Source organism: Canis lupus, chromosome 14 (assembly GCF_011100685.1).
Source record: "Canis lupus familiaris isolate Mischka breed German Shepherd chromosome 14, alternate assembly UU_Cfam_GSD_1.0, whole genome shotgun sequence".
In the NCBI taxonomy this organism is placed as follows: Eukaryota; Metazoa; Chordata; class Mammalia; order Carnivora; family Canidae; genus Canis; species Canis lupus.
The window spans coordinates 48,946,787-48,960,782 of record NC_049235.1 but is presented as its reverse complement, the minus strand read 5'-3'; the positions used below and the strand labels follow the sequence as shown (position 1 = coordinate 48,960,782).

Genomic DNA, 13,996 nt, shown 5'->3' with positions numbered 1-13,996 from the left:
AATGCTTTTGTCTTATCAAAAACAAACAAAAAACCAACAACAAAAACCCTGCATGTACATTTTCTTGTAAGTTGCATTTACACTTTTAATCATTACAGAAACAAAAGAAATAATTTAGAATTGAATCAAGCTGAGGTTATATATTTCCAAAATAAAGGTACCTGGATGTCTCAGTTGGTTAAACATTCAGCTCAGGTCCTGATCTCAGGGTCATGATCTCAGGGTCGTGAGATTGAGCCCCACATGGGGCTCCTTGCTCAGCTTAAAGCCTATTTAAGATTCTCTTCCTCTCTCCCTCCCCACGAGCTCGCACACACGCATATGTGTGCATGCACTCTCTCTCTAAAAAAAAAAAAAAGTATTCCCAAAATATAAGAATATTTTTTCTGTTCGTAATGTCATAATTGGTAAATCTCCCTTTTAAATTGACTATGCTAGCCCAGGTGGTCTCAATGTTTGCAGACCCAAAATCTTACTTTTTATTGCAAATATTTGGTAACACTTTTACCATTCTAAAACAAAATTTATAGATAATATAACCCTCCTATAGTATTATATATATAATTTCTAACTGTAACGTAAAAATGAAAGAGAAAGTTACTTATAATAAAATAATATATACTTCAATGTGTAAATACTCAGACATGATCACAAAAGGAGACAAATCAGGCGGTCTGATGCTGTCACCTATATCTAGTATCCACCTGAATACAACAGCTACAAATATTGTTTACAGATGTGTTATGTTACATTTGGATGCTACAGATGGTGTTGACATTAATAATACACTTTTCTTAGTAAAGTTAGTAAAGTTCTGAGGAAAACAGGATAAAATCTTTCCTCAGTATCCATAGCAGCCACATTTCTGGAAAATTCAGAAAATTAAAACCATACCAAAAATTACTATGTGTTTATGAAAACTGAATAAAACCTGACAATTATTATGAGCATACGTTTCACTTCATAAATGTCTGGAAGAACATTCAAATACACAGCAAGACCTGATAATTATTTACTATGCAGAGTTGTGTGCAAGGCGAGATGTCTAGTCTCTGGCCCCTGCCACAAAATGCCAGTAGTATATTCTTATAATTTTGATATCCAAAAATGGCCTGACAGGAGGCCAGTGATGTCCCCACTCCTGCATGAGATTCATTTTCTTAGGAATTAGAGACAATGAACAGACACATTGAAAATTACCAATTATTTTCTAAATATTGATGAATATATTATCTTATATTATGGAATATTGCATCTCTATATTTGGTAATATTTCTTAGAGATCCACAGAAATAAGCCCTTTGTCACAATATGTAATAATGCGGGGAAAATCATAATTGTTGAGCTCAACATATTTAAAATATGGAAGAGATTATAATATAACTTACAAGTTAACAGATATTATGATAGTAAGACACAGATATATAAGGAGAAATTTGATGTAATTTCCATAAATAATTGTTTAGAAATTTTAATGTACTATTTATATCCTTCTATACTATCTTTATTATATTTTATTATTTTATTATAAATTTTATGAGTGTAACAAATTTTCTTAAAACTTCTATGGATCTTAAAAATTTTCTTACAAATGCTATGAGTCAAAAGGAAAAGAAAAAACTAAGAACAAATGGGAAAAGAAAACAAATAAGGAAAAAAGAAAATATAACTTTTAAAAAAAGGATAGATAAATTTTAAAACAGGAAAATTTGGAGAACAAGTCTATGTAGCTTGTTACTTCTTTTTCTTCCTCAAAATTAATTTCTATGACTCAGTAATTTTAGTGATCATAAAAACTCACAGGGATATTTCTTATTCATCTAATAAATCTGTGGATCCATAGAGTATAACAAATTATGAAAAAAGTCTTTAAAACCTGAACATTTATTTTGCTGGGAAAAAATTTTTACCTTAATTCATTCTATTCTTCTATTTCTATCATAAATTGCTCTAGGTTTTTTGAAGCATTAGATATGAAACTGGATTACTTTCTTAGAGAGTTTTGAAATTATGAAACTTTGAGGGAAATAGTAAAATATAGGCATGAAGGGAAAAAAACTCACAAGCCTATGTATCAATTTAGTGGCCTAATCTCATAGTCTAATCTCAGTAATTTTTACATATATTTCTCAAAACTTTTTTTTAAGAATATTGTTTTCATTTATTTAAAGACTCATAACTTTAAGGAAATTCTAAAAAGTGTAACTTTCTCTTTCCAAGGTAAATCTAAATTAACTGTGGCCGAGGACATCTAGAGATTTCTGAAAAAGCCAGAAGGGAAAAATGCAATCACTTCCCTAGGAATTCAATGCTTAGGAGCATATTGGTCAGGAATATTCTTTAACCTATAGTTTCACCCTCATTCATATATGTTTAGTAGGCTTTTAGATGATTTTTGTAGTTATTGAGGATGTTGATCCCATGCCATTAAACTTGACTTTTCAAAGGTCAAATCTAGATAACCTTGTTATAGCAGAAGGTCACAAGGACTTCTTTTTCTCTTGATTTCTAGATAAGTGACTTCCCACCAAAGTTATGATAATCTAGAAAAGTTTCTTTCTGTTCTCAGCTTTTATCTACTGTTCGTCAGGGTGGGAGTTGAATGGACATCTTATCTGGTTAGCCAAGTAGAGTTTGTGTCTTTGGGCTGATTCATTACCAGGATTAACTTACCTAAGGTTAAGTAGAATGAAAAAAGGGCTGTATCTAATCTAAAGCCTAAAGAAGACCATGTTTCAAACTGATGAAACTAAAAAAATAAGCTGCTGAAGCTCAGAGACCATTAGACCCATGGTGCCTGGATGGGCCAAGTAGACCTTTTATATTGGAAATAATCCAGTGTTGTAACTCTAGGTGGACTGAACATCACTAGACTCTCTTCAGGCCTCATTTAGAGATGGTAGGGATTAAATAAAGACTGGAATGAATGCTCTGGCATTTTATTGTCTTCTTGTTTGGCCATATTAAGGCATGGTTTTTAATCAAGTAAGGAAATACACCTTCCTACTTACTTCTCTGTGCCCATTTTTACTCCCAAAATAAAGTAATTCTGAATACTGTAGTTTATAACTAACGGCACAAGAGGCAATTCCATAGGTCACTTATCTTCTGCTTACAATGGCTTCCTCCAAGAACAAAGAGCAACAAATCAAAGCAACTAATTGCTGTTACACTCAAGAAGATTTCATTATAAAATGCAACAGTATTGTTACAGTCACTTGAATTTGCCACTGTGTACAAGTAATAGATCCTAAAAAACTGATAGGGAAGGAAGCAAACAAGGATGACTCCTATAAAAAATAGGTTTTTAAGCTGGGCCCAGAACTCCTGGTGGGATAGAAAGGAGTGGCGTAGCTTCCGCATCATTGACATAATGATGAAGATCTGGAAGACCAAGAGAATCACCGCAATGGCTATGACAGTAGTGACTATCATATAGTTGATGACTTGCACATATGCTCGATCAAGTTCTTTGTGGAATTTAAAACAATGTTGCTCATCATACACCTCGTAAGTTCCATACTGAGAAACAACCACAGGTACCACAATGACAATCACCAGCAGCCACATGCCAGTACTGGCAGCCACAGCATGCAGTTTTCTGTAGAATTCCACTTTGTCTTTGTACTTGAAGAAGATGAGGTACCTAATGACCAGGATCACCATGTAGAATAGGAATGTAAGGTACATGTGGATGTGTAGCATGGCACTCACAAATTTGCAGAAGGGCAACCCAAACATCCAGGTGTGCTTGATGAGATACGTCAAGCGAAAAGGCACTGTCAGCAGAAAAACACTGTGGACCACTACCAGGTTAACAACCACTGTGGTAGTTACAGATCGGGTGTTCATTTTCACCAGCAGGAACAAAATGGAGATGATGCCCACCAGCCCACCAATGAGTACTATGAAGTAGAGCGTGGTTAAATGGGGTGTCAGTATAGGACTGCAGGAAGAAGTGTTGTGGCCAGCCATACTTCAGAAGTCACCTGAAAGAGACGAAATTCCAATAAAACTGAAAAACTTTCAGAACCTTGTTCTTATCTCCTTCTTAGCACTAGCAATGTGATTTTGTCATTTGTTTATATGATATAAATTTTAAGTACCTTAAGAATAAAGACTACGTCATATGCCTATCTGTATACTCGAGACTGAGAACATAGTAAGTCATTGGTTCTTAAGCTTTCATAAGTTAGAGGCCTCATTGAGAGGCTCCCAGAGATGTGTGTGTATGTGCGTGCGTGTGGGTCCTCGAAGTGAGCCCCAAGTAGGGCTTGCTGCTCAGCAGGGAGTCTGCTCCTGCTTCTCCCTCTACCTCCCCCCTCATGCTCTCTCTTTCATGTTCACTCTCTCTCAAGTAAATATAAAATCTTTTTTTTAAGTGTGCATGAAACTGGATTGCTGACCATCTATAGCTGATACATAGATAATAGTACTGCAGCAGCCAGTGGGGGAAAAATTATAACATGAAAGGAAAGTTAAGTGAGTGTGTTAAGTACACAAAATATTTTTCTTTGAAGTATGATTTTAATTCTCTAAGTCCTTTCAATTCATCAGCATATGATTCAAGAATATACATAATTCATTTAGGATACTGGTTAGTTTGGCCAAGAAAAATCGATTAAGTCAAAGAGCAACAATCAATAGGAGTGTATGTAAATTTCTTTATGTCACAGCTATGTTATCTTTTAGCAGTGAGACTTTGGCTAAGTTCTCATGGGTTCCTCTAAAAATGCAGCATATCTACCAATTCTCCCATTCCAATACTCTCAAATGAGTAAAAGAACCACTACCATTTTTTTCTCTGGGGAAATCCTTTTCCCAAATAGTGTTGGTCCCTTTTAACTCATTATCCACATTCTAATTTATTCTCTTTTTTTTTTTTGTATATTTTTTTTATTGGAGCTCGATTTGCCAACATATAGTATAACACCCAGTGCTCATCCCATCAGGTGCTCCTCTCAGTGCCTGTCACCCAGTCACCCCATCCCCCCACCCATAATTTATTCTTTATTAAATGAAAGATTTAAGAATCTTTTAATTACACTAATCAAGTACTTACATTTTCTTATTTAAATTCCTTCAGTGGCTTCCCATTTCCTTTAAGATTAAAAACATCCTTCTATGTCTAGAATGTTCTGGGTCATGGCAAAATCTGATTCCTTGAGACCAGATTTAAGAAATAATCTAGAGGTCGGGTGCCTGGATGGCTCAGTCAGTTGAACGTCTGACCTTGGCTCAGGCTGTGATCTCAGGGTCCTGGGGTTGAGCCCCACTTCTAGCCCCAAGTGGAACCCTGAGTCAGGCTCCATGTCCAGTGGGGATTCTACTTGTCCTTCTGTCCTTCCCCTCCACTCATGCTCTCTCTTTCTCAAATAAATACAATCTTAAGGGGAAAAAAAAAAGGATCTAGAGGTGAAAATGATAGAATTTAATGAACTGCATATGGGAGAATGAAGGGAAAGTATCTCAGTCACTCCTAGATTTCTAACTTGAACAAATGGTTAAAGATGTTTACTGACAGGACACCTGGGTGGCTCAGTAGTTGACCATTTGCCTTTGGTGCAGGTCATGATCACGGGGCCTGGGATCAAGTTCTGCATTGGGCTCCCCGCAGGGAGCCTGCTTCTCCCTCTGCCTATGTCTCTGCCTCTCTCTCTCTCTGTGTCTCATGAATAAATATATAAAATCTTAAAAAAAAACAAAAAGATGTTTACTGACAACAGGGAGCCTGAGAATCAGATTTGAGGAAGAGCAGTAGTTGAATTATAGTCTTAGTACCTTTGTAACACATTTGCAGTTAGTCTTATTCACTTCATAAATGTCTTTTCATACAATCAAAATTACCCAGCAATAAAAGTGAACCACTGATGAATCACAAAAGCATTAAACTCACATACATGTAAATCATATATTCTCAAAAATTTGTTCCTGAGGTGTGAAAAAACTTTACTTTTTATGCATAAAACACATACATAAGTACATAAATAACACAGAGTATATCTTGGCATTAAAATTTCATAAGGAGGGGATCCCTGGGTGGCTCTGTGGTTTAGTGCCGCCTGCAGCCCCAGGTGTGATCCTGGGGGCCCAAGATCGAGTCCCACGTCCGGCTCCCTGCATAGAGCCTGCTTCTCCCTCTGCCTATGTCTCTGCGTCTCTCTCTCTCTCTCTCTCTCTCTCTCATGAATAAATAAATAAAATATTTTTTAAAATAATAAAATAAAATTTTATAAGGAGAGAAGAGACAATTAGGGAATAAATGGCTAAAAAGGCTCTTTACAAGGGTAATAGTTTTAAAAGTTAAGAAAAGGGGGGGAGTTAAGAAACGCTGTATGAAATAATAGATGCCAGCCACAAAAGGCTACATATCATATAATTTCTTTTTCTAGAAAATTGAAATTAATGAGACAGAAGATCAGTGTAGCCCAGGGCCTATGTTTCAGGGGTATGAGAGAATTTATGGAGGGATGGGATGTTTTATGTCATGTTGGTTACAATTGTAGTTTTTTGTCAAAGCTTATCAAATTGCACACTTAAAATTGGTGAATTTTCTTGCATATGACTCATATCTCAATAAAACTAATTTAAAAAAACAGTAATAATAACCTGACCCCAAAGAAGCTCTGCTTCTGTGAGCATGGAATAGAATTTCCATGTAACCCACTTAAAAGATTGCTTCATGTTATACCTCTTCTGTGTGATGGGTAATCTCTGTATTTGTCCTTTATTTTTTCCTTTGAAAAGTAGTTCTGTCAAGCAAATATGTAATTTATATTGTGTTTGTATCTGAATCAGGGGTGAATGTGCCACCATAAGTTCTATCATTTTCTTCAGCTATTGAACTAGAATCAGGACTGACTTTTGAAAGAAGAAAGTATAATCAGTCACATATCATCTCTCTCAAATCCTCTTTCATTCTTATAAACTGCCATGATCTCTCTGTAACAACCAACCCTGGTTCCCAGACATTCCAAGATATTTTGTAAAGTGTTACAGAATATAGACAGACACCTTCTGCTTAAACTAGCTAACATGGGTTTTGTTGTCAGTAGGTAACAACCCTGACATACCTTGTTATTTCCTATTTCTCCTTCAAGAATCAACTGAGGCATCATTTCCTCCAGGAAGCCTTTCATAATCTCCACTCTCAATTCAGGTTGTAAACCATTCGTCCCTTGACCCATGGAATGCACCATGCTTACTTCAATTATGGCATTTATCCCATAGACCATAATTCTCAGTTACCCTTCTGTCTTCCAAAAAAGATTAACAAGAATCCTGTCTTCCCTTTATCCACAGAAACTAATGAACTTTTTAAATTAATGTAAATATTATTATTGAAAGCTAAATACCTATAGTAAAGTGCTCAGCTGTAAGGATATATAGCTCAATGAATTTTAACAGAGTAAACGTAGCCTCACCAAAGGTAATCTCTATCCTGACAACTAACACCATGGAGTAGGTTTGCCAACCTTGAAGTTTATTTGAGTTTAATATCCTTGAGCTTCATTCACTCAACATTATGCTTTCAGATTCATTCATGTGTTTGATTTTAATTAGTTCATTTTTATTGTGGTTTATTATACTGTATGAACAAGCATATCACAATTTATCCATTCTATTGTTTTTTTTTAAATTTTTATTTATTCATGAGAGACATAGAAAGGCAGAGAAGCAGGCTCCTCGTGCAGAGCCCGATACAGACCTTGATTCCTGGACCCAGGACCACGCCCTGAGCTGAAGGCAGACACTCAACCGTTGAACCACCCAGGTGTCCCTTATTCATTCTATTGTTGATGGATAATAATATTATTTCCAGTTATAAGGCCATTATAAATAATGCCATTCTGAGCATTCTTATAAATATCTTTTGTAAAAATAAGTATCCATTCTTTGGGAATTTACCTAAGTATGGATTTGATCGATCATAGGGTACATATATTTCCCTGGTTTCAAAGTCTGTATACCTGGAAATGATACAGATATCTTTCTTTATTCAGTTGATTATTTATTATAATATAAACTGTTTGCCAAAGAGTACAGCTGATCTCTTTAAGACCTGAAAGAGGGATCCCTCGATGGCCCAGCAGTTTGGTGCCTGCCTTGGCCCAGGGCATGATCCTGGGGACCTGGGATCGAGTCCCGCGACGGGCTCCCTGCGTGGAGCCTGCCTCTCTCTCTCTGCCTCTCTCTCTGTGTCTCTGCCTCTCTCTCTCTCTCTCTCTCTCTCTCACTCTGTGTGTGTGTGTGTGTCTCTCATGAATAAATGAATAAAATCTTAAAAAAAAAAAAAGACCTGAAAGAAAGTAAGGGGTGTAGTTTCTCTTCCATGAAGATGATCCATTAGTAATACAAGGAACCAGAAAATGTCTTTAAACAACATTTACATTTATTTGCTGATCCTGTTTAGATATCTTATCCATATATCTTCATTGTTTTACCTTTTCCTGAAATATTCTATCCTATTCAATCCCCTTTTTGTATCCTTGAGATCTAAACTTTATTTTTTTTTTAGAAAGAGAAAGAATACACACATCTTTGTGCATGAGGAGAGAGAGCAGAGGGGCAAAGAGAGAGAGAGAGAATCTTAAGTAGGCTCTACACTCAGCATGGAACCAATGTGGGACTCAGTCTCACGACCCTGAGATCATGACCTGAGCCAAAATCAAGAGTCAGACACTTAACCAACTGAGCCAACCAGGCACCCTGATTATTTTTTAATAATCGCCACAAGTTGTTAATTGAATGGGTGAAATAATGATGAAAAAATGTCTTAACTTTATTAAACATATTCTTGACCGGACCCCATTTGGATCTAGTCTAGTAACTGATGTCAAGACCCCAGAAATAAACTATCTATAGTTTATCCAGAGCACTCTTCTAAGGGAGCAGGACTGTCTCCCTGTTTCTACACAAACTACCTTGCCGGGATCTCTTCCTTATCTATGATTGACTCCTGAAGCTTAACAAGAAGCATGGCCTCAAATTCAGTTTCCCTCTGCCTTCTTTCATTCTCCTACTTAAAATCCTTCTTTGGTTCCTTTTAGTGAAAAGAATGAAGTTTGGCACCTACCATGTCATATGAGCCTTTTACAATCTGACCCCAACTTATATTTCAAGGTATATCTCCTGTTATGACCACCCCCCACCCTGACATTTCCTCACCCTCATTCTATGCCCTAGAGTTACTATTTTCATGCCATTCCTACAATGTTATCTTTAAAACCTCCAGGTTTTTCTTAAAGTGTAAAGTTATGATATTCACTGTGAGACTATAGATGCCTTTGATCAAGTAGAGGAAATTCCCTTTTATTTCTAGTTTATTGATTTTTTTTCATGAAAGGGTGTTGAATATTGTCAAATGCTTTTTCTGTGTCTGTTAAGATTGTCATGTGGTTCTTGTCCTTTTCCCTCGCCATTCTTCAGATTATATAATCTCTATTGCTCTATCTCAGGCATATGCACAGTTTCTCTGGCCTCCTTCCCCAGGGACAGAACAGTTTTAGCCAGTTCTCTTTGACTGAGCCCTCTAAGCTTCAGTCTGCTTATCACATCTACCAGTTAGTTTCCACTGATTGATAGCTGATTTCTCTATTGCTTTTGATAACACCGTAGATCTCTCCGTAGATCCTCTGTAGACCCCAAATGTGCAGCTAGACACTGAGACTGGAGTCTAAATGCTGTGATAAATGATTTTGTGTCTCTTCTTAAAAAATTTCCCCTGGCGTCCTATTGTCTCTTGGAGATGTGTAAACTTCTTTGCATGCTATGCTAGATCCTTCCCGTTGGCTTTTGTAGTTCTAGATCTAGCCTCTATGCCACTAAAGCACCAGGATTTCCCTGTCCTGCCTGAATGATTTCTTCATCATCTGTACTGACCTCAGTCTACGTACTGCAGAGCTCCTCAGCTTACCCTGTGGTTTGGCTGGGGGATATTTCCTTGTGTCTCGACAATTCCCTTCCCAATTCTTTGCCTACAAACTTGCTTAGGTCTCAGTGGTCATTGCCCATGGCCCAAAAACTACCTTAATATTAGAAGTGAGATATTGGAAATGGCTTCTGTAGTTGTTTTATAAAGAATCCATGACAGAGCCAACATCAGAGACCAGCCTACAAAATGAGAGTCCTAAAAAATTGTAGAGCCCTACAAAAAGGTGTCCTCCTGAGTGCGTAGACCTTAGGTCCCAGACCCCTTCTTGTTTAAATAGAAAAGCAACTACAATCAACATGGGATTTTTCATTTAATTTAATAAACAAATCAGGTCATTGTATTTTGTATAGTATATAGTGAAGATTCTGAGATGAACAAAACACATCCTTGCATTTAAATCTCTTTCTCTCTGATCTCTTTCTGCCTCTCTGTCTTATTTGCAACACCTACTGGGCATTAAAAACTGCCACAAGAATTCAGAAAGGGGAGTAATTGATTTAACACATAGTGGAGAGTGAAAGCATCAGCATGTAGTGGCAATAGAGAAATTCTTGGGCACAGATGTGTAACAGATGCTGGATCTTGAAGGATGCTTTGAAGTTCCAGGTGCAGACAGGAAGAGATACAGTACTCCATGTATAGACAAGAGTTGGAGAAAAAGCATGTTCAGAGAATTACCTGTAGTTTGCTGTGCCTGGAACATTAGGTAAATGAATAAAACACAGATGAATTTCTGTAGATGAGGCTTGCCAAATACATAGCATGTTGCCACTCCTAGGACTTCCTATTTTATCCTGAAAATTATGAAAGATGCAAATTTTAAAATATAAAATGCCATTTAATACTTCAATTCTAAAAGCTTGTTTTTGGTTTTATTGGAGAAAAGATTAGAGGAAGGCAAGACAAAAAGAGCGATACCATTAGCAGGCTATTATGCCGATCAAGTTTAAATATCATAAGGATTGGTGCAAATGGTACCGCTTAGGGGAATTGCCCCAAACTAAACAAAATTGAAGATTGAGGTTGGAGAAGATTTTGTGTGTTTCAAGTATGTCCATTGGCAATGATGACATCTTCATATCAAATCAATTATAAAAGAATAGGAATAATCACTGAATATTTTAAGAGTACAAATGACACATTAAAAAGACATCAAATCCCTCAGGCAAAAAGAACTACGAGACTAGTTAGTTTTCTAAAAGAGAAAAGAGTAACTTTAAATTTTAATACATACTGTCAAATAGAAGAGAATGATGAGAAATTCAATTATAGTTGTTACTGGATAAAAGATATACTGAACCAGCACTATTAGTGAGCTTGTAAGAATGTTCAGAAGGATTCTCACAGATGGAATACAACAACAAAAGACAGATGGTTTAAAAGAAACTCTAAGAAACACCTAGGGCAAATCTAGAAGTTCCAACAGCATCTGGAAACAGTAGAATGGAATGAAATATTCAAATAGATAACTGAAGAACATTCCTCATACGTAGAAGAAGAAAGAAGAAGAAGAAGAAAAGAAGAAGAAGAAGAAGAAGAAGAAGAAGAAGAAGAAGAAGAAGAAGAAGAAGAAGAAGAAGAAATCTTCATGTTGAAGATTTTACTCAGGATTGAGCCAAATTAATAGAAAAGACATTGGACATATCAAAGATAGAATTTCAAGTCACAAAAGACAAACTACATATCCACTTGGATGTCTAACAAAACGTCTCAAATTTAGTGTATCTAAAGCTGAACTCCTATGCTTTTCCTCCCACCTCCCAAACATACACATATACTGTTCCTCCCAATATCCTCCCAGGCTCATAATAGGAACTCTGTTCTCTAGTTGCTTGAGTGAAAAACCTTAGAATCTTCCTTGATTCCTCTTTTTCTCCCCAAATTCACCTGAACTCCTTAACCAATTCCTATCCCTTCTCCTTCAAAATAATCCACTGGACCAGATTTTTTTTCTGTAAAAGGACATTACTGAGACAATGAGTAAGACAAGAATAAAGTCTGTAGATTAAATAATAGAGTTGCACCGATGTTACTTTCCTGATTTTGATCGTGTGTCATTATATTAAAAATGTTATGTTCCTAGAAAATATACACTGTATACCATAAAAGCACCATGTCTTCAGTATACACTCAAATGGATCAAAGAATCATGATCAAAATATATGTGTGTATGTATATGTGCTTATATGTGATATATATATATATTTATCGCATTGTGAAAAGCAAATGCGATAAATATTACAAATGGGGAATCTAGATGAAGGGTATATTGGAGTCCTTTGCTCCATACTTATACTTTTATAAACACTTCTAAGTTAGAGGCACCTAGCTGGCTCATTTGGTGGAGCATGCAACTCTTGATCTTGGGGGTTGTGAGTTCAAGTCCCATGTTGGGTGTACAGATTACTTAAACTCTTAAAAAATTACTTCTAAGTTAAAAGGTTATGAAAAATCAAATCTGAAACATGTCTACTCTTCACCACTTACATTGCTACCACTGTGTTTCAAGTCATATCATCTTTCCTTTTTTTTTTTTTTATATCATCGTTCCCAGGGAATTTTGACCTACCCATGAATTTTCCCTTCTTTGACTCTTGTCTCCTCTACTGTCTATTTTCAACTCAGCAACCAGAGTGCTCTTCAATGTCATTCCTCTTACCACAATTTTATAATGGCTGCTTATTTTACTCAGAGCCAAATCAAAATTTGGAAAGTGGTCTATTAGGTCCTAAAGTACTGAAGCCTGCCTCCCCCCTACTCTTTCTTTGATTGTATATCCTACAACTATCACTTTCATTGGTATATTCTAACTAAACATGGTTTCACTCTTTGTTTTTCCTCCATGACATCCATGACATGTCCCCACCCCAAAGTCTTTCCACATGGTTTCCTCTTCAGGAGTGTTCTTCCCCCAGATGTCTGCACTGTTTGATCTCTCCTTTACTGCTTCTTGTCTCTAGTCAAAGGTCGTCTCAGTAATCCATTTCCTGACTTTCATATTTAAAATGTCAACACTCCACTTCCTGCCAGCACATCTCATCTCCTTTTCCTACTTTATTATTCCCACATAAATCCCACAGCATTTTTCATTAATGTACCATATGCTTTATTTGTCTGTCTTCTTATTCCCTCCACTAGAATTCAGGCTTCTTGAGGACAAGCTACTTTTTGACCTCTAGCATCTGGAACAGTGCTTTGCACATAAGAGCTTCTTAATAAATAGTTGTTAAGTGAATGAAATTAAACATCCTAAAAGTTCTCATAGTGGGGGAAAAAACAGGATAATCTATAACCAGCATTAGAATTTTGACATATATTAAATGCTGGGGAAAAAAATCTGAATGGTTTTGAAAGATGATTTTGAATTTAGAAATCTGCTTTCAACCAAATCTGAATTCAAGTGAGAGAGAAGAGGAATAGCATTTTCTGATACACGAATGCTCAGAAAGTTTAACTCTCTGAGCCCCTTCCTGAGTTATTAATGTATATTACAGCAAAATGGAAAAGGATATGCGAGGTTCCAAAAATACAGTAGTGAACCAAAATATTAGTGATACATGATTAAATCTATGTTACTGAGCATACAAAACTAAAATAATGGTTTTAGTATGGTCGGGGCGGTGAAAATAAAAGGGAAAAGTTGTATGTTAAGATTCTTGTTTTATTGGGTAGGTGATTGAATGTAGTATTTAACTGTAGGGAAACCAAAAAATATGAGTTTAAATTCTTGAGGAAAGTTAAGAATGGTTACTTGGTGAATAGAAGTCGGGATGGCTTATAAATTATGAGAAGGAAAAATGAAATAACAATAAAGCCAATTAAGCAAAAGAAGGGAAGAAAATATAAAATGAACAAGGAAACATGGTAAATAGATAAATTTTAAAAGGAAACAGTAAGTCCAGACACATCTGAAATCATAATATACACTATATTGTTCCTTCCTCTAATTACTAAAAAGAGGAATTGTATGTATCTCTGTGATTATACTAAAACCCACTGGATTGCACACTTTAAAACAGTGAATTTTATGGTATAGGGATCATATCTCAATAAAGCCATTAT

General features: G+C 36.1%; 1 protein-coding gene across 4 annotated transcripts in view; it reads right to left on the bottom strand.

The window, feature by feature from the left end:
- Positions 1-2,923: 2,923 nt before the first annotated feature.
- Positions 2,924-13,996, bottom strand: part of GPR141 (G protein-coupled receptor 141) — a 43,135-nt gene continuing 32,062 nt past the window's right edge. For 3 of the 4 annotated variants that reach the window (XM_038557353.1, XM_038557355.1, XM_038557352.1), the window contains one exon: positions 2,924-3,989. In XM_038557353.1, coding sequence (XP_038413281.1) covers positions 3,070-3,975 — 906 coding nt within the window. In that variant the 5' untranslated portion in view covers positions 3,976-3,989 and the 3' untranslated portion in view covers positions 2,924-3,069. Of the gene's footprint in view, positions 3,990-10,612; positions 10,729-13,996 lie in introns of all 4 variants that reach the window. The other variant, XM_038557354.1, reaches the window with a different exon arrangement.